The 24,612-nt window shown below is 38.5% G+C and overlaps 1 protein-coding gene across 3 annotated transcripts in view; it reads left to right on the plus strand.

Moving 5' to 3' along the window:
• The window catches only part of CATSPERT (catsper channel auxiliary subunit tau), a 41,005-nt gene extending 16,411 nt beyond the window's left edge, over window positions 1-24,594 (plus strand). For 2 of the 3 annotated variants that reach the window (XM_088135656.1, XM_088135657.1), the window contains 9 exons: window positions 2,335-2,487; window positions 4,142-4,253; window positions 7,055-7,130; window positions 9,857-9,897; window positions 11,041-11,439; window positions 12,749-12,812; window positions 14,398-14,444; window positions 18,345-21,044; window positions 21,720-22,453. In XM_088135656.1, the coding sequence (XP_087991782.1) occupies window positions 2,335-2,487; window positions 4,142-4,253; window positions 7,055-7,130; window positions 9,857-9,897; window positions 11,041-11,439; window positions 12,749-12,812; window positions 14,398-14,444; window positions 18,345-21,044; window positions 21,720-22,055 (3,928 nt within the window). In that variant the 3' untranslated portion in view covers window positions 22,056-22,453. The other variant, XM_088135658.1, reaches the window with a different exon arrangement.
• Window positions 24,595-24,612: the final 18 nt, after the last annotated feature.

Genomic DNA, 24,612 nt, shown 5'->3' on the forward strand with positions numbered 1-24,612 from the left:
TTACAAAAAGGCTTTTCTCCCAATTGGACTGTAGATATATAAATCCATACTTTGGGGGAAATTGTAATGTTTTTGTAGATGCATAACTAGTGATATGCATCAAAAATTGTCTAATATAAACTTCAGTTATATGTTAGGACACACGTAAACAAACATTTCCCCAAATTTGAGAAATATAGACCTAATTTTTGGCAGTATAAATTCTTCCCTAAAATCTGTTTTTATTTAAGTTATTAAATAGTCAGCAATGCATGATGGAAATTCAGAACTGTATTTTCTGTTTAATATGGATGTTTGCCATCTCTCTCTCTGTCTTTTGCTGTTATTGATTTAATTAAATGAAAGAAAGAAAAAAGAAAAGAAAGAGACAGATAACCCACACACATATAGGTACATCCATGTAAGGCATCTCATGTGTATATAAGTGCAAAGAATTTTACACAAAATTCAAGAAAGGAGGACAATATTTCATTATAATTGTTCATATATATCTATGTCTGTAAGCAAGCTGCAAATAACATCAAATCTTCAGTCTGTTGAGTAACTGGGGCCATAAATTTATCTTTCCAATATTTAAGACAGCAGAATTTGTGTGATCTTGCTGCATTCGTCAGAATGATGAAATCAGCATTGCACTCCAAGCTCTGCCCATTTTAGGTGGATGAATGTAGAAAAAGGCCAGAGCTTGAGTTATGAGGCCATGAGGCTGCTTTTGTCAGTTTGACCCTCCTTGTACCCTGCAAATGCCATTGATTGAAGAACAGACTTCTTAGTGATAAGACAGGTGCAAAGAATCCATTTCTACTGTCCAGACTTCAATTTCCATGTAGTGGCTTTATAATTCAAAAGAATGTGGGCGTCTCAAGATATTAAAACTTGTCTCAGAATCAGATTAATATATGTAATTATATCTTCCCAGAAAATAATGATTTTAGAATGTAGCATTCACATGAGGCACTATTCTCATATGGCCTCTCATATTTAACAAATCAAGTGCTTCAACTATTAGTTATTACCTATCCTACAAAAATACCAGTCCAGCTCTGATTCCATGTAAATAAGTTGTAAATATCCAGCCAGTTACAGAAGACCACAAACATTTATTTAAATGTAGATAAGTTGTTACTGTTCAAAGAATGCACTATGGATAGAGGATACCCTTGAATTCTGTTTGGACATATCTACATGAACGTCTGATTTATTTCTTAAATATCCAATTTAATGGTAGCCTGCATGGACATTGGATCTCCTAAATTAGATTAAATCAAAAGAGTAAGTTTTCTGTTCTTCAAGGTGAATTTACTTGTTTGTATTTCCAGCTTACGCTCTTCTCTTTCATTAATGGTTCTTTGTGGTTTCTGTGCAGTCCCACGTATCAGTTCTGAGTGTATGCAAAACTATTTTAGGAAACTTCTTAGTCAGGCTAGATAGGTTCAAAATTATGAGACTATGATTTTATGGTCACAATGGCTAGAGAATTCTGGAATAGTAGGTTAGGGTTAGGGTTTCACATATCTAGAAGATACCAGATTACTGATGGCTGAGCTAGGATTCTGGTGTGAACTCCAACCTCCATATTGACATATTGATGCTCAAGGGGAAATGCTGTCTGTGTTCTTGGGCAGATTCACTTTGTAAAGAAGTAAAAAGCAGGGAGAATGCATCACATGGCTAGTTTGAGATGTCAAATTTCACAACAGAATTCCACGTACTTCCAATGAAAACTCATCTGGAAATGAGCAGAGGGAAGGCAAATTTCAGTGTTGGGACGACTAAACTTCACATTTTTTTGAGAGTAAAGGCCTTGTTTTTACAAATACTGTATGTGAGAGGCCTTTATGATCTGACTGACGTACAATATAACACCACCCATCTGGAATGTCTAAACGTTGCTGAGTTTTTAGGCAAGCTCTTATAAACTTTGGCCTATAGCTAGAATATCAAGATATTTAGAGCTGCAAAACTCACCATAACTTATGTCTCTAGTTTCTCTGAACACACAAATGTAATTCTCTGTACATTTAAATGTAATCTTTGTAAAGTATTTAACTTTAGCTGAGAAAGCAGGAACACATATGTTGGTTCATTGGTTGATTTTTTAAAAAGTGAAACGATGTGTTTTATGTATCAGTGAATCCTTGTGCTTAAATTAATTTCATTTTGAACCTTATTATTTATTTCTGAAAATATCTCTTCATTGAAGGTATATAAAGTACTTTTCCTTGAGGAAAAAAAAAAGATATCGATAGAGAAGGGAAAGGAAGGGGCTCTTTTGTGATTACTTCTACTAGTAGCAAACTTTGAAGGCACTGTTTTTGTTTGTTTATCTTGCAGCAATGTCATCAAACCGCGGCACATGGATTACCCTGCTTTCTTATCACCGGATCTAAAGGTCACAGGCGGGAGCCCTGAGTTGGAGACTCCTAGAGAAAGTTCAGAGCACTACAAAACCCTTCAGAGAGCTTTGAAAGAGCCACCCCGAGCAAGGTAAGGAAACAGATGAAAAAACATTTCTATTTGTTAGCTCCTCTTTCTGCTCTCTAAATTCCATCATGCACTGGATATAGTCCACTTTTCTACTTTTATAAAAAAAAAAAAGTCCAATTGACTGAGGAAATAGATTGAATCTGCAAGTGTCCTACTTTTTTTCTGTGGAACTAGCCTTGTGCTTTGAAAATCTTTATATGTCAAAATCTAATCAAGGTATCCATCTTTTTCTTCTCAAAATAAAAGACATCCCATCTGTCTGACATTTTTCTCTCCATCCATCCTTGAATCAGCAGAAAACTCTACTGGCACGAGGCTTCCTGTCCCATTGTTGCTCCCTAGCCTGCTTCTGTATCAAGACACTGCAATTGCCCACCTTCTCTCCAGGGTAATTAATGGGTGGCAAAGCCTAACACTTTGAGGCTGCCCTTAGAGTTGCAGTCAGGGAGAAAATGCTACTTCAATACTGGTATAGCTTAGGATGACGTAAGCCTATCTTTTATGAGCTGGCAATGAGATAAAAGTAATGACACGGGAATATGGCAAGGAAACAGCTGTTGCCAGGACATCTGGTACCATGGTTAGGTGCAGATGATGAAGTGCCTGCAGAAGGGACTCCGGGGTAGATCCTGCTTGGTAAGTTTGAATTCCAAGTATTATTTGGTTAAAAAAAAAAAAAATCAGCCCTCAGCAAACCTAGCACAATATGGGAATACAGAATCTTTCCAAAGTTTTAACTTGTTCTCTAATATTAAAGTATGCCAAGTAATGTTAGACTGTATTATTTTCAACACCATTCATTCTCAAGTCTCTGGTCTGAACTTCTCTTTAGGCATCACAAGGATATTCTAGCAACCATAGCTATTTGATGTTTCTTGATCTCATTTATATACAAAAAAGAAAAAAGACAACCTTATGCCAATCACATGCAAATTAAAATGTGCTATGAACTGTCCTATCTACTTCATTTTAGACTAGATAGGTATTGTCCTAATGTACAACAAAATTCCTTCTTTCACTGCAATCAACTCATGATCCAATTCTAGGAAGCAGGAGAGGACCTGCAGATGTAGACTGGCTTCCAAAAGGCACCCAGTATTAACACACATAACCTAGTATAACTGAAGAGTTAGGCCCCTTCTCAAGCCTTAGAGATTGCTGCCTCAGTATAATACCAGTAGAATTCTCACAATTAAGTTATATCTCTATACATATATGGGGTTTTTAGGTATTTTTATCTGATTGTTCAGCATATAAATGCCACAAGGACCGCTTATAAAATTAAATGTTAAATATAATTTAAGCAAATCAGTAAATGAACAGAAAAAGTATAGAGGAACTAGATTTTTTAAAAATGCACACATATCCAATGCCAACTAGAGGTGTTAAGCTCTAACTTGAAGATTCCCAATGTGGTGCACTTGGGCGGTTATTAATTCTCCTCACTTCAAAAGAACTGATTTAGCTAATATTGATTTCAGATTGGACTGATGGGATTTGGGATTGATTCCTGATATTGCAGTTAATATTATCCTCGACTGAATCAGAATGCAATCTTGTCCTTCTCTGCTTTGCTATCTGATAGCAAAAAATTTGGACATCTGAATATTTCAATCCTGTGTCTATATATATATGCATGTATGTTGCTCCTTAGACTGGAGAAAATGAAAAAAGAATATCGGACCTTAAGAACATGGCGTGAAAAGGCTGAGTATTTGGACCAGCTGATTCTAAAAAGAGGACCAAAATCAAAACCTCAACCAAAGGTAATTTTATATTACAAATCAGGCGAATAGTGTGCAATTAATTAGAGGCCGAAGTACTTGTGAATTACCTGTAATTCTTCTTTCTTCTCTGTTATTTATAAAAAGCAAAAACAGGCAGCCAAAAACTAAACAGGCAGGATCAGTTACCCCTTTTCCTTCCATTGTTTGTCTTCTCAGAATCCAAGACTTTTTTACTCTTTCTCTTTCAAATACCCTGTGGAATAAAATCATTGTAGCTGTGTAAACCAAATTCCCCTTTAAAATGTAATTAAAAATAAGAACGATGGACAAGAAACAAAAAAAATAAGTTTGTGTTACAAATATTCAGGGGGAAGAAAACCCTTACACTGTATTATTTTAGGCTTCCACACAAAGATTTTTAATTGCTTGCAAGTACTACCAAAAGTGGTCCCAGTGTCCTGAAATCCCCAGGAGACATTTGTACATGAACATACTACAACTCCTTGTTCTCATTAGAGTTTTGCATATTCTAAGTGTTGGTCTTTCTCCTTTGTCTTCGATCATTTAGCCTTTCCCAGGAATCTGTTTGCCTGTCATTATTTTCTTTTCTGTTTCCTGAGATGTTTTTTCCCATCTGAAAAGCCCTCCCTCTCCTACTTATTCCCTATTTCTATTTCTGTTTCTCCTGCTAAAGTTCGCTACACTTTAACTTTCCTTCTGTATTTGTCATGCACCATTATCCATTTGTTTTTCAAATCATCCCCAGTGTCCTTCGATGCCATCACACATTTCCCCCAGGTTGTCCTCATTGTATGTGATTCCTAGATGCATTTCAGTCTTCCCCCTGGGCTGTACTGCGAAATGTGATGTAGGAATGTTGCATGGTTGGCAGTTTCCCAAAGAATATGCTTAGAAACACAGGAGCAATGCTGGCCCTAAGATGAAGAAAAAAAGAATTTTGTTTCTAGGGATGGCCATAGAGGATTAAACATACTTAAATTCAAGGAGTAGTACCCAATGGTCTAGCCCCTACAGTGGTCAGAATCTGTTGGAAATTGAGGGTTTTTAAGTTAGAGCTCCTAGATCCAGTCAGATAGAAGCTGAAAATAATGCAGGACATTCAGAAGTCCTTGCATTAAGTAGAATCTACTTCTGAGTAAGCTACTAACTGGCAAGGGAATCTGTTTATATCTTGCACATGTTGATATTGAGCCTTAATCACCTTGGGGTGGGTGGTGCTTTAGCCTTGTCCTTGTCCTGAATCAGACTAGGACCCTTGGCCTCATGAAGATCCCGCTCAGCGTCTTCCCAAGGTCCAGGATTCCCAATCTCATATTCAAGGCTTCTTGGACTTAGTTTTTGTTTCAGGATATTAGAGTCTAGACACCTGGGCTTGTCTTTCAATGAAAATTCCTCAGCGGAGATGTAACAGATTATAATAGTAGAAATCAAAAATAGGGTGGCAGTCAAGAGTTAGTACTCCTAGCTATGAATCCATCCTCATAAAACATGGGTTAAATGCAGAGAATGAAGTGTTAAAAATCAGGTGGCTGTCACTTTATTGTATCCAGTAAGCTTTCATCTGGCAGTCACTCTATGATCCCTGTCCCATTCAACCCAGCCATGATTTGTTTACAGTATTGTAATGTGTTCTACAGGCTAAAGCTATATAGAGATGGTTGATCTTTTTTCAGTATTAGAGAGATTATTTTTATAGATTATTTAACTATTAAATATACAGGTAGTCCTCACTGACGGTAATTGGGACCGGGAACTCTGTTGCTAAGCAATGCAGTCATAAGACGCGATGTCATGTGACCATATCGACTTAAGGGCAACAGTCCCAGTTGCCATTGTTAGGCAAATCCCATACGATTTCAGCATCCTGCGGTCACACGATCACCATTTGCGACCTCCTGCCGGCTTCTCCATTGACTTTGCTTGTCGGAAGCTGGCGGTGTAGGTTGTACATGGTGATCACATGACTGTGGGATGCTGTCATGTCATTGTGAGCCAGTTGCTGAGTGCCCAAATCGCGATCACATGACAATGGGATCTTCGAACAGTCACTGAACGAGTGGACGTTAAACAAGGACTATACTGCTTTCCTAGGACATTTGGCACCCCATAAAGTACAAATGACCAACACAATGATCTTGAACAAAGATTTACAAATGTGCAAATAAATTTATAAAGTTGGATATAAGGAAATAAACCAAGCTTGAGATTATTTGAAAATGGAATATACGTGCTGATTATCTATTCAGAAAAGTCGGTTTAAACAAATATGTTTCTAAATTGCAAAGCACTATCATAGAAGGTATGATCACCACCACTAAGAAAGACCTTCTTTATATTTGTCATTGTTTTCCAGCTGCATAACTGCCTATGATTTTTAGACTTGTCACTTACCAGTCCAGGGATTGGTAATGTGACAACTGCACTATGCCTGTTGTATAACAAATCATTTTCTTTTTTCTCTTTTGCTTCAATTGTGTAACATAAAATCCATTGGCTAGTACACAAATTGCTAGCTAGCAGAATATAATTATGAATTATTTAAATATAATTAAAATGAATTTAATCAACTTTATATTTGTGGAAGTAAAAGTAAAGATTGAGAAATTAGTAAGTCTCCACCCTCCTTCTGCATACATGTAGCAACGCTTTCCGTCCTTCTGAGTTATATTTTCCTAGCTATCAGACATGAAATAGTATGAGATGATATTTTATCTAACCATTATGCAGTTCCAATACAAATTATCAGTAACAGAAGTGATTATATATTCTTGCAAATATTATACATCAAAATTAATTTTTAACTGCTTTTTCCTCCCAAGATGTCTCGCTTCAGAGAACTTGTTGAGAAGATTCATATCCCTGTTTCTCAAGAATCTACATTTTATGCTTCTTCAGGTTTAGTGAATAATTTTATTTTTTTATTAATTTCTTGAGTAGAAGTTAGAATCCACATTTATAGTATAGCAGCATACACTAGCCTTTGCAGTACTACAGGTAGTCCTTGACTTACAAGCACAATTGGGACTGGAATTTCCATCGCTAAACAATACAGTCATAAAGTGAGATGTCACTTGTGCATCGCTTAGCAACCACAATCCCGGCACTCCGTGTTGCCATCATTAACTGAGAATCATGGGTCGTTAAGCGAATATCCACCCCAATCCAAACCATTCTGAGCTTGGTCCCTCTCAACCCTGAGCCTCAGTAAGATAAGGGACTGCTTCCAACTCCCCCCACCTATCTCCCCCCCCATCTCTGCCCTTCTGGCTGCTCTGCACCCTGCCTTGCGGGGTGGCAAGCAGCCCCAGAACTGCGCGGCTGTGGGGCTGCTTGCCACACCCCAGGAAGCTGCAGCTGCCCCAGCCCAGTCCCAGCCACAGTCGCTCTCATCACCCTGCACTCCGAGACCCTTGCCCCCCTACGCTTCACTGCCCCAGCTGACCTTCGCTGTCTTCTTGCTCCCACTGCTGACAAGGCGTGCCCAGCCTGACTGCTCAGTCAGGCTGGGACTGGGCATTGTGCTGCGGAAAAAAAAAGCCAAAAGCAGCCCCTAAGCCGCAGCATGCCAAAAAGCCCCTTTACCTTTGCTGCTTTGGGTGCTTTTTGATTCTTTTTGGAATGTGAAGCCCAGCTCCACCCAGGAGCTCTGTGCAAAGAATCTGCTTCTGGCTTTTTTAATTTTTTCACAGCATGAAACCCACCCCCAGCCTGACCCAACAGCCAGGGCAGGCAGACCTCGTCAGCAGCGGACAGAAGAAGACAGCAAAGATCAGCTGGGGTGGCAGAGCACAGGGCAGCATGGGGGCAAAAGGGCATAAATGAGAGAGATAAGGGTGTGGGAGAGCTTGAAGAGCCCCTCCAATGTAAGTAAGAGTGGGCTGCCAATGCCTGAATTTTGATCACATAACTGTGGGGGCGCTGCAACAGCTGTAACTTTGGGCACAGGTCATAAGTCCCTTCATTCGGCACCGTTGTAGCTTTGAACAGTTGCTGAACGAATGGTCTTAAGTCGAGGACTACCTGTAAAGTCAAATATTAACTTGAATGAAAACAAGAAGAAAAATTGGTCTATGTTAAATGGCAGTCTGTTTTGTTTCTAAGATTGGTCAGTTCGGAAGTTTGCAATTTAAACTGTACAGTTAATTGACAGGAGATTAGCTAATTTTAAGAAAGGTGGTGCTTGTTTTAAAGAATTTATGAAAAGAAAGGACATTATACCAAACTTTTTGGATCCACGGACATACACTGAAGTTGGAACAATTGTCTTAGGCACCATTGCAAAGTGTTTGTCATGCAGGCCTAACATAACACATTCCTTGTTAGCAATCTAAGTACAACACAGCGATTGTGTCTTATCCTCAAGTGCCAAACCCAGTATTTCACTGGACGTAATGCAATAATATTCCTATTTCCTAGAAGGAAAGCTGAAGAAGCCAAGACAAACAACCTTTTCAGAAACACAGAGGAATTGCTCCAAAGTGCCTCCATCCAATGTTGCTTTGCCCTTAGAACTATGGGGTTTTGTTCTAATATGTGTGTGATACGTAATTCCAGTCTTTGAAAATAGATAAATTAGGCACAGGTCTCTATAAAAACATAGTAATCCTTTAACAAAAACAGGCTTTTCAACTGGCAGCTCTGACATTGCTATAGAGGATATATTTAGTTCTTCATTGGGGTCTCTGTTCACACAGGTGGGCTGTGCCCCTGGGTACAGCCCCATGTAGACCCCTTGAGAACCTAAAGGATGGTTGGCGGGATACATTCTCCATGCATCACACCCATGACCACGTGCAACATGCTGAATTCCCTGTTTGTTTCTGCATAGTGCATCTTATTTTAACTCATTTCTCTATTTTCATTCTTTTGCTTTATTCTTTTCTCTTTCCTACCTGGCAAGTTGTGGAGAAGGTCCTTCCTTCCTTCCTTCCTTCCTTCCTTCCTTCCTTCCTCCCTCCCTCCCTCCCTCTTTGCCCTTTCCCTCTTTGCCTTCCAGCCTTGGCCATAGGATTTAAAGGGCCCTTTCTGCAAGTGTCCCTATTGTAAAATCAGACTACAGTTTCACAAGTGATGGATACAGTTTTCAGATTCCAGGCATTTTGAACATTTTTTATGAATTCACAAGATTACAACATCTCTAGTCATTTTTTTAAATTTAATGCTGGGGTCTGCAAGTGCCATTTTAGGATGCATCGGATAGGTGTACCAGTGGATGCCACATTCCTGCCACTCGATTGAGTTTTTGGAGCTGCATTTTACTTCATTGCCTGTAAAAGTGCTATGCCTGTTATTCCACTCAAATGTTAAAATGGAGTGTCTAGAATACTATAAAGTTCATTACAAATTCATTTATTTACTGTTTTTATCTTTTAAGATGATACCATGGAATGTTTAATATTTTAAAGAGTACGCCTCCAATCTTCAATGTACTGATTCACAATCGCAGTGCAAATTATCAAATGAGTTTTTCTGTAAAAATTCCACAATGCAGTCAGCAGGAATGGTGATTTAAACTTATGTACCAGCAAAATCAGAAATAAAATTATATAGTGTTGTGAGTTTTGTGTCTTGTTTTTCCATGTATCAACATATAACATCCTTTTTTCCCCCTGTCTCTGTAGAAGCAGCAGTGAAGGAAGAAAAACAAATATCTGATATTCAGGTAAGAGGTTCGTAGCTAAATCATGGTAAAATGAGACCCCCAGAGACTGCAGCAGCAGCAGCAGCAGTGATGATGATGATGATAATAATAGGCAGCTTTACTTGAAACAGCTTATATCCTACAATGATATCTTTAACATCATCAGACAACAACATCTGCCTATCCCAGGTCCTTGGGAAGGACTCAATAGGTGGATAAAAATGCCAAATCCAGTCTAAATATCTGGCTAACTGTGTGACCAACCATAATAATAATCAGAGCCTCCCAGTTCAGAGTTGGCTAATAAGGGAAACCACCACACACACGAAACTACATTTTTCCAACCCAGGTTTGGAAAAGAAAAAACAGTTGCTGCCCTTAAAGTCACCCACATTACTTTCTATAAGGTTGAGGCAGCTCAACTGCAGAATCAGCCTCACTGCTGAGACCTGGTAAAAGATAGGCTGGGAGGAAAGTGGGCTTTCTATTGATATATTTTTCTCCCATGGAAAGAAAGCACATTAACCCAGCAGTGTAGACAAGCTTTTAGTGAGTAGCGAAGCAGGTTAACTCTTCTGACCCCTCTAAAACAGAAATTAAACTACAATCTCTCTCCATTGGAATCAACGGAAGTTTTTATTGTTGCCCTAGTGGTGGCTTTTTTTAAAGACACCGATTGCACAAATGTGCAATATTTTATAACTTGGGCCTCATTTGACGCGAAACAAGCCTATGCAACAGCAGAGATAAATTCCCAAAAAGCTTCCCACCTCAAAGGGAAATAGGAGATTTCACTATTAATTTCCTCAATGTTAATTTATTTTTGCATTTAGAAAATTAAGTTCAAGAGGAAGTTTCTACTGTATCCCACTCCCTGGTGTTATGCTTTTCTGCATGCAAGGAGGTGAACGTAAAATCTCCTAAAGAATTTTACCATGTAAATGTATTTGATAGGTAGATGAGCTCTGAGTTACTGTGAGCATTTTCAGGGCTTTGTCTTCCTAAAGATAAAATTACCGGGTTGGTCATAAAATGAAAGAATATGCATGCAAGGCTATTCATTTGCCAAGCAATGTATATATTTCATTAAAGAAATTGCAGTTCTTCCAGATTTAAACACTGATGATTATCATGATGATTTATTACAGAAATTATTTATTGCAGAAATTTTCAGGTATTCCACCTGACTTATCTAATATGTATTTACAAATTCCTGCACCGGTACCATCCCGCGTTGAAAGTGACTCAGAAGAACCAGCGAAAGGTGAAATCCTTGCCTCTGTTGAACAAATTGAACTCCCAGCACTGACTGTCATATCTAGCGGGCCCCAGTCACCAGAATCTTCATCTGACAAAGAGAAATTGGAACAGAAGATTACAAGAGAAAAAATTTCTCACGTGTCTGAAACTTCTCTATCTAGTTCTGGAGAAATCACAGCAGAGTTTTCAGAGACCGGCGACTCTGAACCCTCTCCTTTTCCTGGTCCTAGAAGCAAAATAGTACGTGAAGAAAAATCTGTAATAGAAGCACCTGCCTTAGACTATCTACCGGAACCAAAAGAGGTAGCTGCTGCTAGCATGTAATTATGCGTTACGCTCTCTCTTCTTCACCCACTTCTGTGCATAGAAGTTTTGCATTTCTGCCCTTGCTGTTTTGAAATTCATGTATTATTTGCGGAACATGTCTGTACCAGGGACTTAAACTGGTTCCCAGTCACCTCCCTGGGAACCTGCAAAGTGTCCTTCCGTAAGGAATTAGCAATGAACTAAAAAACAAGAGCAGGTTCATTTTTAAAATAGCTGCACCAGCATTGCTTTAAACCAGTTTCTGATCACCATTGGCAGCTAGGAATTTCATCCAGACAAGTGAGCTTGCTGCCTAGAAGAGAAGCAAAGTGGCTTTTCTGCTGGTAGCCCATCACATTTTTAAAGAGCGGGGGAGGAAAAGTATATAGGAGGACATTTTATCTCCTTCTCTTTCATCAGAATCAAGAAGTTTGGCCTTTTCTGTTAGCCAGCTCTGGTTTACCAAATGGATGAGCTGAAAACCATACTTGCTCCATTTTCAGTGTATCAGCCAAGACTGGTAAAAGCAACCCTCCCTCCCTCCACTGTCAGCTTGTTCAGCTTCAAAGCTAGATGTATAGCTGCTGGGGAAATTGGAGCAGAGGCTACTGAAGAAGGGACAGCTGGATCATGCTTCCCCACCCACCTGCACCTTTGGTTCCCATATGGGACATGCAGGCAACAAGACCTCCTGCCATAAATGCTGTGGACAGGCAGTGGAGGAATGGAGCAATCCGTCCCTCTGCTGCCAGCCCACTGGGCTTCTTTCTATGCTAGATGCGCAGGCTAGGAAAATCAAGCTTCATGTGGCAAGTCCTACACCACCCCCATCACCACTACCCCACGTGCTGCTTGCTGTGGGCTGTGTCTTTTTGTTACTGGCACCTGCTTTCTCTTATTGCGGGGGAAGACCCTCAGAGCACGGCCTGGGCTGGCTCTGGAGAGTTTCACTGGTTACAGTCTTGCTGCAGCAAATGTAGTGCCAGGGCAGCAGCTCTCCAGAGGGGGCCCACTGAGGCCAGACCTCATCCCGAGGAATCCTCAGTATGTTTAATGCAGCATCTGGGAAAACGCAGCCTTCCCTTTGCAGGAAGTGAAAGTACTCATCCTTGTATGTGCCAACTGTAGTGTTACGTAAACAAATCACTTTGCAAGTTGGATCTGTGAAAAGAAAATCTTCATTAGATATTATTCTCCTTTCAGATCTTTGACTTTGTGTACTGATCTTCTTCTTGTATACATTTGTGCAGTATTTTTATTGTTATTACAAACATGAAAGTGAGTAACTATTCCTTTCTTCTTGAAGAAGTTGCCTTCTAAGACTTCAAAGGAATCATTTTCTGTTTCTGAAATTCCTGTGAGAATCTCAGGTAAGGTTGTAGCACCTAAATTCTCAGTGAAACAAATATAGGTATAACAATCATCTCTTTCCAAGCAAACCACAGTATGTTCAGTATTCCAAAAAACTTGCTTACATAGAACTTTATCTACTTTTAATTTTTAACTGATTGTAGTGGTGCTTGAAATAAAAAAACAGAAAATATACAATCAGCATGATGCTGATTTTTTTCCTATCAGATTATTTGGGTAGAGTTAAAAAATAGGCCCCCAAATTTCAACCTGCCCCCTCTGATTACATCACAGTAAATGTGGCCTCCAGGCAGGGAATGAATAGGGTGGCAGCCCCAGGCTGAAAAAAAGTTGCCCACTCATTTTACTGGGGTAGCGATATTAATCCTGCAACCATCATGTGGGAAAAAGTAGAGAAGGCATTGAAGCTCTCAGTGTAGGACTATATAGAAAGGTAGGATTGTTGTTTATTGCTACCTTTGCAATAAGAAATTGTCTGAGAGTGTAGCTCGGCCATCGTTTAGGGAACTTCACAGCCACTACAAGATTGAAGTCCCTGCTTCCTAAGAGTAGGATGGAAAGGCTCACGCAGGGAGCGACTGAGGGGGTGGGGGTTGTTTCTCTCCGTGCCCAAAAAATATTCAACTGACAATTTTTTTCAGCACACCTACAACATATTCCCAAAATTCCAAATATGTCCCCCAGCCCAAAACTCGTATATGCTTTGTGTAGCTTTTTTTTTTTTTTTGCACAAGACATTCACTGTGAACAACATTGTGGAGTATATATACAGTGGAACCTCGGTTTATGAACTTAATTCGTTCTGTGACTCTGGTCGCGACCCAAATTGGTTGCGACCCGAAGCAAATTTTCCCATAAGGTTCGATGTAATTACCGTTAATCCGTTCTGGCATGGAGGACAGGGAGGCGGCTATTGCTTGGAGGGAGAGTCCCCCTCCCTACGACCACATGTCAGGGGTGGAAAATGGCCACGGACCACGTGTCGGGCGGAAAAATGGCCGCGGACCACATGTCAGGGGCGGAAAATGGCCGCGGACCACGTGTCAGGCGGGAAAATGGCTGCAGACCACGTGTCAGGGGCGGAAACTGGCCGCGGACCACGTGTCACGGGAGGGAAAATGACCGCGGATCCTGTTCGTAACCCGAGGTGGAGTTTGCGAACCGAAGCAAAATTTTGCGGCCGGAGCTGGTCGTCACCCGAAAAGTTCGTGAACAGAAGCGTTCATAACCCGAGGTTCCACTGTACTAGTATATCCATTTCCCCCATCTGGTTCACACAAACATGCCATTCACAAATGTGCTTATACATGCATACCATCTTCAAACTCATCTCAATGGAACAACCGACTCAAGGTACTCTCAGAGCTTCCACAGTAAGCCAGTTTTTATGGCTTAAACCCGGGGAAGCCATGGTCTCAAATTGCTCTCACTTCTTGGGGGTAATAGTTTTCTGATAAGCCATCTTTGTGAACCATTTTCTTCCCAATGAATATCAAACAGACATTGTGTAGTACTTCATAGTTATAAAAAGCATATCTAATTGCTCTTATATTTTAAATGTTCATGCTGATTAATTATTTCCAGATTCAGTTGTTGAACCAGAACAGCAATGGCCATGGAAAGAGGTTACGGTAAGAAATAATTAGTTACATAGTATTAAAACTGCATAATACAGTGAAATACAACTGTAAAATTACATAATAAAGGGTAAATAAAATTTACTTAGAAGGTGTTTTGTGACTGCATTATATTAAACACTCTCGTGCCCATTGGAGAAATGATCAGTGCCAAGGACTTCAAAGTTTTTCAGTTTTTCTGGACATCTTACATAGGACTGAGGCACCTGTATAGAGGCCTTCATGGACCTTTGAGCGCTTGTATACGAAGGAGATTGTTGGGTGGAAAGTATACAATAGTCTTTCGCTTGGTTTCCACCTTGTTCTTATCATTATGATTCTTCACATTTTATGAAGAATGAAAGAATGATTTTATGAAGTCTCAGAATAAGTTTGCATAAAAATATCTCTTCTTTCCAGAGTCAACCTAAAGAAGAGTAGTTTGGTTGCTGAGTTTGGACTATGTGCTCCTAGTAGGGCTTTGTGCCTATAGGTGTGCAAGCTTTATTTTCACAAACATTTGGGCTATAAAAGCAAGCTATTGCCAACAGATGGTCCCTGTCTGTATTTAATATGACTAGGTATGGGTCATCCTTTTGAATCTGCCTTCATTGCCAAAAGTTAACAAAATAGGCGCAGAGTCACTGTTTTTGATTCCAATCAAAAGGACAAATAAGATTATTTGAAAAGCACCAGCAGCCAAGAAGTGGAAGAAGAGTTCAAACACTCCTCCTCCTTCCCCAATTATCCCTTAGAAGGACCCAGAACCATTTACTGTCAGTCAGGATCCACATCAACCATCTGCCCCAGGTCTTGATACCACCAATTTTGTCAGTCCTGAGAGATGCTGATTTGGCTATTTAGCTTTTACAGATGAGAGCTGCAACTGTGTGTGTGTGTGTGATGATAGATATAGATAGAGGTGATGAGAGAGAGAGAGAGAGAGAGAGAGAGAGATACAATATGCCTTCCTGACACTTGATCCGAGCTGCTTAGCACCTGGCAAGCTCACTTCTCATCTCTGCTGTGGGGGTGGGGTGGGAGGAATCTTTCCAAATTCTCTTCTACCACTCTCTTCCAATAAAACTTCTTGCTATTGTTGACCCTCAACATCTATCTTGGTATAAGGAATTCTTTATACTTGAGCACATATTCAAGTATCAAAACTTTTGCATTACCCATTGTGCATGATTAGGACCCTCTTGCATATTTCCAGGCTTATTAGCAGCTCCCTTTTTTGACTACTGCTTTCCCACCTACTGTATGGCTCAAGATACTATCCTGAAGCACCGCAGATGTGCCTTCCGAATCAGCATCTCCTCATGCAGCACCATTAAATGCTATATTGACTACAACAGTGTTCCCTTTTGCTTCACTTCCTGCAGTTCTTCCAACTTCTGTGGAAGTCTTAATCTCCAGGGATGCCACTCCTGGCAAGGCTATTTGAAATATGTTCTGGCATTGGTTCCTTGCTATTGGTAGTTCCAGGTCTCCAAAAGAATGAGGAATTTTACTTGGATTCAGTGTCATCACACTCCAAACATCAATCCCTCTGCTAAGCTCCCCATTGTACCTTTCCTGATGCTTTGAATTAATATCACCAATTCCTGTAAATCACTTCCTGAAAATCACTGTTCTGTGTAACAGAATATATCCTCAAAAAATATAGCAAAATATTGTTCAACCATAATTGCTGTAAGGAAACTGGGTATAATTAAGTGTTCCTGTTTCCATGATAGAAGGCAATTAGCTAGTATATTTTTGTTGTTTAACATTTAGTGCAGAATCATGATCCATGAGCATAAATGAAATTTTAGTGTTGAGCAATTCCTCTCTCTCTAGACCCAGCACATACCACCCATATCAGAGAAATTAGATCACACGCTGAACAGCTCTTACAAATGTTCAGTGCCTTAGGCCTTGAAATTCACCAATCTTATCCTATGGAGGATGATTAGTTTTTCAGATTATTTGTTTTAATGTAGTAACACCTGATGTAATATTAGTTCCATCAACCATTCTGAATTCTCTGAGAATTATGCTTGGAAAGATTCACTGCCAGCTTTAGGCAATGTCAAAGAGCCTGACAATCTTGAGGAATAGGAAATTCATTCTCAGGTTTCAAACCAACATAATAACACTGCAGGGAATGATTCCAGAGACCCAGCTGCCCACTTTTACTTCAATACCATTCTGTTTCTCCCACTTAAGTTATTTGGCCCATTTCCGATCTACTCATTTCTGGATGACTACAGACAGATGGTTATTTTCACTTATTGTGAAGGGGTGTCAACATTAAATGTTGGGGTAATCATCACTGAACAAACTATGGAACAACTTTTCAGTGGAGGATATGTATGTAGCTTGATAAAAGAGCAACTGAACCCATTGCACCTCAGGATGTTTCTCAGGATGACATTTTGCCATCTTGGAAAAGATGTTTAGACTTTGTGGTATATATATTTGTTTACATCTTTCTCAGTTTCATATAGCAAAACTTACTACTATTCAATCATTGTCAAACAAATGGCTTTGGTTTGCTCAGCTGATTTATCTGACATCATTCATATCTTCTTGAGAGTTCAACATCTGTTTTTCTGCTTCCAAGGGCAACACAGCAGGCTTGGGGTATCTTTATAATACTTCTCAAAATGGGCTGTGGCCACACTGTGCTATGATGTATTAAAGCAACAGTTTCTGTTCCCCATCCAAACATATTCTACCATGGTGATATCCACCCTCCACTGTTTTCTTTCGGCACATCCAATTGCCAAAACTCGGTACAGCAGATGGTGACATCCTCCACCTTCATTCAACGTTATTTGTTGGACTTTCGTGCCCAGAGGGGTGTAGTGTTTGAGAAATCGGTTCTTTCTTCCACAGTCTTGCCCCTTTTATGTGAATCACAAAAATCTTGATGAAGACAAGCTGATTACTTACCTGGACTTGTGATTCTTCAAGTGGTCATTTATGAATACAGAAACCCATCCTCTTTTTCCACTTCAATATGGTGAGGTATCACTCAGTTTTGAAGGGCTGCTATGTAGGTTTCAGGGACTGAGACTGACACAGAATATAAGAGAAGGCAGGGTTTCTACCAAAAACCTCTAAATTTGGAATATTGTAGATGAAGCTCTGCTTAGGTGGAGAACCTACTAGCATGAATTCACAGATGACCACTTGAAGAACCAGAGTTACAAGTAAGTAGCAGTTTCTATAGCTCTTGCCCTATATAGCTGCATCAATGCAAGAAAAGCTTATACCATGCCAGTGGTGTTAAGTGCTTGATACACAGGATGCTCTTGTTTTAGATATGATGCATATTGCAATCCCATCATAAAAGATTAGTAATATTAATTATTAGTCATTAGTAATACTATACATTAGGTATTTTAGGTATTATTTATCTCCACGGGGGCCAAGTTGTGCTCCATCATAAAATATTTGTCTGTCCCACTGAATTTATACATTTAGTTGTGAATAAGCGCGCGCGCGCACACACACACACACACACACACACACATATATATATATATATATATATATATATATTCAAAATTAACTTTTCTGGGCCCTCTGTAATCTTTATACTGCATTGTTCAGCCACCATATAGTTTACAGGCTGATTAAGGTTGATTCGTGAGATAGAAAAATATAATCTTAAATTGAAAACATTTTCATTTATTGATTTTACAACAAAAACATTTACATGGGTAGAATATATATATATATATATATATATATATTCTATTCATATTCATTGTATTGTATTGTATTGAAAATTTAGTCAAGAAAAATTAATTATTTGTAAATGTATTTTAAATTCTGGCATAGAACACATATTTCATATGTCTAATCATTTACAATTAACACTTCAAAAGATCTTAGTTCTACCATCCTCTCTTTAAATTGCAGTTCCAAGATGCATTTTTTAGTGAAAACAAGTTTGAACCCTTCTTGAGACGTGTTTGTAAGGTGCAGCCACCTACACTTAATAAAAGCCCAATAGACTATTCCATTCTTTTAGAAAAAACATACACACCTGTTGATGCCAAAGAACAAGAAGACCAGGATCCACCTCCAGATCTGCCTTTGACAAAATTAGACAGTGGCTTAGACCCTAAATTAATAAAAAGCGGTGAGCAACTTTCAATATTAAGACTCATTGAAAAAAAAATGGATTTAGAAGAGGAAGACAAAAAAATTGCACTGCAAGATGAAAAAGAAACAAAGCCATCAACTATAACTTCTGAATTGTATCCAAAGCCACAAGGAGATAAACTATCAGAAGCAGAGATAAAACAGGTTAATGTTTACTTCAGAAACTCCCTCGAATCTTTTCTTGTTGATAAAGTTGTAAAAGTGGTAGCACTTAAATCACTTTTGAGCAAAAACATTGAAAACCTAGTTGCAGAGAGACTTTCAGGAACAGAGTTACCCCAAGAATTAGAAGACAGCAGCTCATTAAATGACAGAGAGAAATGTTCACTGAAAGAAATAACAACTAGTACCACAAATATGTTTCCAGAACCAGACATTAGTGAACTGAAAGATATTGTGAGTCAACATCTGCAGTCCCAACTTATAGGGAAATTGTCTGAAAAAGGGATAATCCCAGACATGGCGCTAGCAGAGAACACCCAGCAGGTTTCTCTCCAGAGTTCTAGTGATTTGCTTAAAAAAATAAGTTTATCAAAAGAGCTAACTCCACAAACTGAAATAATAACAATAAAAGCATTAAGTGAAAGTGAAATAAAAGAACTTTCCAAATCTGAATCTATGTATGGTAAAGAAAGGAGTCACAAAATCAAGCCAGTATTTACAGAGGCAGATTTATCTGAAGACAGAAAAGATGATCACAAAGAGGCTACTTTACTTCCTCTTAAAAGCCAAACTAGTTCAGTCGAAGAACCGAAAGTGGATTTAAGAAATACACCCTCAAAAAAGTCATTAGAAATCATTAAAGTAAAGTTACCATTCAGCACTGAAACAGAAAATATTAAAAAATACAGTTCCTTCCATGATACCCTCCTTCAAAAGATTTTAAAAGCAGAAATCAAAAGTTTAAAATCATTTTTAAGTAAAGGGATTCAGGACCATCTCAAGGATAAACTTTCAGAAACTGGATTAAGTGAAGAAGACTTGGAAAAAGTATGCCAGAAGTTGTCCTTGAATGTGAAGGAGAAATCTAATGAGGGCTTTAATGACAGTGTGTTAAGCAAAAGTATTCAAGACCTTTTAGAGGCACTTTCAGAGAGTGAAATTGCCAATTTAAAGTCTGCATTGAACAGGAAGATCCAAGACCATCTCTCAGAGAGAATTTCAGAAATTGGACTGATCACACAGGAAGAGTTAAGAAAAATACTGGAAACTGTGTTTCCAGTTGTAGCCAAAGAAACAGCACTCAGGGCAGCTAAAGGACCAGATTCAGTGAAAGAAGGGCAAAGTGTACAGCAAACATCCCACGTAACTCAGAGTCTGCAAGACCGGTTCTCTGAAGAAGAACTGCAAAATCTAAAGTCTCTCTGTGGCAGACTTTTGAAAGAAGGCCAGGGAGGCAAACTTTCAGAATTAGAAGTACAAAGTTTAGCCTCTGTTTTGCAAAAAAGCCGCGAGGAGCTTCCTCCACCAAGTATTTCTGAAACTGGGATAAGCAAAGAAGTGGAAATAAAGGATGTGGATCATGAAGTATCTCTATCAAGTATTGAAAGCATTTCAAAAGTTAGTGACGTAGATTTATCTGACAAAGCAAAACATCCTTCATATGAAAATCTTCCTAATACTACAACTGCAGGTGAAAAATATAAAAAGGAAAGTCTAGATCTCCCTATAAGCAGTATTTTCGAAGTACAAACAAAGAACCAAGAAACCCAGACTTCTCTTTCCAGAAAAGTAAAACAGACTTCTAAAAAAGAACGTTACAGATTGCCAGGTTACCCTGATAATTTAGAGGTGTCAAATTTGAAGAGAAGGTCCTTTGAAGAAGTACCACAAAGTAAGCCTCAGAAGGAACCATCGAAGAAAACATCTGAACCATTTGCCTTTTCCTCTTTTCTGAGTGCACATGACATTGGAGCCCAAACTGAAATTAAAAATTATCTTTCCAAGTCTCCAAATTATCCTCCCAAGCCTCCCTTTCCAGTGAACCCTCAGACTTTTTTCTTTTTACACCCAGATTCTGAGGAAGAAGCAAAGCCAGCCTGCAAGCACCATCAAAAGGCCAAAATCAAGAAGTCTGAGAGAAAGAAGGATGCTGCGCTGCACCACTCACAGCAAGGAGGGTCGAATCCTTCAGCCAAGAAGGAAAAGGCAAATAGCAAAACGCTACCTAAGGACGTTTTAAAAGAAAAAGGCAAAAAACATGGTGAGCTGACTTCTAAAAAATCAAGCACAACAGAAAACAGGAAGGATTCAAAAACAATATTACCTATGAGTGGTGTAAAAAAGGAAAGCATGAAACAGAAGCCTGAGAAGAAACATGATAATGAAGTCAAACCAAAAAAATCATTTAGCAAGACAGCTACCCTGTCTGATTCACAACTATCAAAAAATGTTCAAGAAAAATCTTCTACAATTAAATTTCCTGCTACTGGGCACACAAAAGCAAATACATTGGTAAGAACATAATCAACTTTGTTCTTAAAGATGATTAATTCTATTCTTTGATGCATTGTACAAACTCATAGTAAGTTGGTGCCACAGGCCACTGCTGTAAAAAAAAAATTTTTTTTTTGAATGGAACATTTGGCCTCCAAGATCAGAATTCTTGTTCTCAAAAAATAAGAACTGGCCAATTCTACAGCTCCAGAATACTCTCCATAGCATTGAAGTCTTAAATTTTAAAAACCACATTTGGCTTTTCCAGATGTGCTAGAACTACAAGTTCCAGAATTTAAGGATGCCTGATAGGAATTCTGGGAATTGTTGTTCCGATATATCTGGGCTACCAGGTTTGGAAACACTAGCATGAGGTTTCCTCAGGCAAATTAACACTATGTTTTCTTACAGAATGTGCAATATTTGCATATTGTTGTTCCAGCCAAAACAATTCCATTTATAGTAAAGTTGTCAGAAAACTGTACTGCTACAGATATGATGCTTTTCCTAGCTAATCTAAGGTAAATATTTAGAGTGTGAAGAATTTGATAGATGAGATAAAGGTATACCAAAAGGCAAAAATAGTGCAAATTTGGTGATACAATAAGGATACTTCTTAGTCTTGGTTTACATAAAATCCTTTGACTTATCATCATTATGATATACACGTACATTTTTTATTTCAATGTTTAGAATTCTATAGGCGTAGAAGATTTAGATCTGGAAGCTTATAAGCATCTTGAAAAAGCAATAGAAAGAGCACTTCTTGATTTACAAGGCGTTGAGGAAGGGAGCTGCAGCCAGGGAAAATCAATTTCTGCTCCAAATGTTGCTGGTCTTATGTCTAAAGATGCACTTCGATCGTTTCCTTCTGCACTGGAGACCCCAAGAAATCAAGCAGGCACGATATCTGACATGCTCAACAACCAGGATCAAATCTTCAAAATGACACCTGAGCAGTTGGAGGTTGTTCTTAAGGTTCTCCACAAAATATTGAGGCAGAACTCCAGACCCCCAAATAATGGATGAATCTTAGCCTTCTGATCCTCAATCAGCTAGGAATGTACTTTTGTGTTACTATTTTCCCCTGGCCATAATGAAAAATAAAACACTCTTAGTACATTTTAGTTTGGAAAGCTTGAAAACTTATTTAAATTATTACTAAGGTAACCTTATATTTCATTTTTTTTTAAATAAAAAGGTCATTCCTCTTTTTGCCCCAGGCTGATAACTTTGAAACATATCGGACCACAATACTCATCATAATAATCAACAAAGTGGCTGGACTGAAACATGATTTCTTCCCAGAGACTGACTGCTCTATAATTGCAGTTGATTTAAATAGTCCAGAGTTTAATGAAAGTGTAAATGTTATGAATCATTTCATTGATCCAGGATGCCAAGAAGTTTTTTTTTTTTTTTTTTAAGATTCCAACATGGAACTCCTGTATTATGACTCAAATCTAATTTGGCCAGTTATTCTTTGAATCAAGGTAATAGGTTTTTATGCCACTCCAATTGTTGCTGACTCTGAGCAGATTATATAACTGTCATCCATGAACAGGATTAAAGCAATAGAAGTAATAAACCATTATGGTGAAGCACTATAAAAATAGTTACATCCCAGTGATAGTAACATGATCACTGTAGCATCTGCCTCAGGGAACCCTGAAATTCAAACCAGCATTCCCACTGCAGAAAGGGCTGGGCTCACACTGTATCAGCCCCCAAGATTTGAAACAGGCAGGTTTTATAGTGGCTTTTCTACATCCCAACAGGGTAGGAGCTAATAAAATCTCAGGGCAAATGCTATTCCAAAAAGATGGAGCAGAGATGAAAAAGGCCTGACTCTGCAGTCCCTGAGAGAAAGGGGCAGGCAGATCCCATTGGGAATAAGCAGCCCAAGTCCTGAGCCACAAAGGACTTTATAGATAACAAACAGCACCTTGAATTGTACTCAGATCCCTAACAGTAACCTTGAAGTAGAGGTGTTATATGAGGAAACTGAGAAATGCCCACAAGTATTTAAGGCAGTGTTTCTCAGCCTTGGCAACTTTAAGATGTATGGACTTCAACTCCCAGAATTCCCCAGCCAGAATTGTACTCAGAATCCTAATAGTAACCTTGAAATAGAGGTGTTACATGAGCAAACTGAGAAACCCTACCCCTCTGAATATGGGTAAAGGTGCTGTCAGTTTCAACCATCTACTTTTATTTTACACTGTCTGGATATGTGCAGAATGCAGTTCTTAACTTTTATCTCCAGCAGCTAAAGTTGCTCTTGTCCTCTAAGTCTGATACGCAGAAACTATTAAAACATTAGCTGCTTATTTATTTGATGGGGCATATATGCTACTCTAGAGAATCAGTTTGATATAATGGTTAAAGGCACTGGGATAGAAATTGGGAGACTGAGTTCTCTGAGTTCACTGAAATGACTTTTCCTCTATGCTTCTATATAATTGACAGAGTTTCTTTATTGTGTATATTTTCTCTCTGACTCCACTTTCCTCTATTTTCTCTTCCCTCACCTTGGCTAAATTGTATGTATATTCTTTAACGATCCAATGAAATGGACTTTAATCCATGAAAGTGTATGCCATAAAAAAGACTTTAAAGTACCATAAAAGAATTAAACTGACCTATAAATCAATGGTCATGAATACTAAATGTCACAAGAAAGGAAACTATTGGGAAAGAAAAGAGTTTTACACTCTTTTGGTACACTGTTATGTACCAAAAGCTAAACACCAAATTTGTGTTCTGCTCTGCAAAGGGATCATCAAAGAAGCATCAATTTAGTTACTCATGTTAAAACAGCTACTGGTGGTTGAAAGCTGCTTAGATTTTTTTTAAAAAAATGAGGTTTTCAGTTATTATCACTTCAAGGAGGAGTTTGTATATCAACATGACTTATATTTACAAAAGCTGACAGGGTAGTGTGCCTTTAGGACCAAACTTTTCTTTTTCACAAAAAATATTTTCATACAAAGTATTGATACAAGTGCTAATAATCAATCTAGATTGATCACAAATGAAAAAATGAAAAAAACAGATAAAAAATCTAATTCCAATCCAAACAAGTTTGAAACACATTTTTGTTAGATGTCATTTAACAAATTCGTAACATTAAGCTTTTTGCTGCAGTTTTCAGCAACCACATCTTAGGACAAAAGGTCTATAAAACACATAATTAAGCATCAAGTTTAAACTTTTCATAGTGTCTTTCAAATTATCATGGTTTATTCCTCACAAAGATAGACATTTATTGACAAAACAAAACAACACTGGTAAACTTTTTTCACTATTTTCTTATGTATTTTTTGCTTCAGGACCCACTGAGAAATACTGTGCAGTTTCCTCTAGGTTAAATTGCCTGTACTATTTGGCTATGGACTACCATTGGGTAGTGGTCTCAAAATAGTTCTAGGCTATTAACCTACTCATGCTTACTCAACAGTATGTCTATCTAAAACAATAGGGCTTCTAAGTTAAAAGCCAATACTGTATGTTAATTCTCTTACTGATAAGCATGAAATAAGGCGCCATTCACTCAAATGATTTTCGTTAAATAATATTTTATTAC

Source organism: Python bivittatus, unplaced genomic scaffold, assembly GCF_059951505.1.
Source record: "Python bivittatus isolate LINGU-HERP-01145 unplaced genomic scaffold, Pbiv_v1 ctg000200_np1212, whole genome shotgun sequence".
Lineage (NCBI taxonomy): Eukaryota > Metazoa > Chordata > Lepidosauria > Squamata > Pythonidae > Python > Python bivittatus.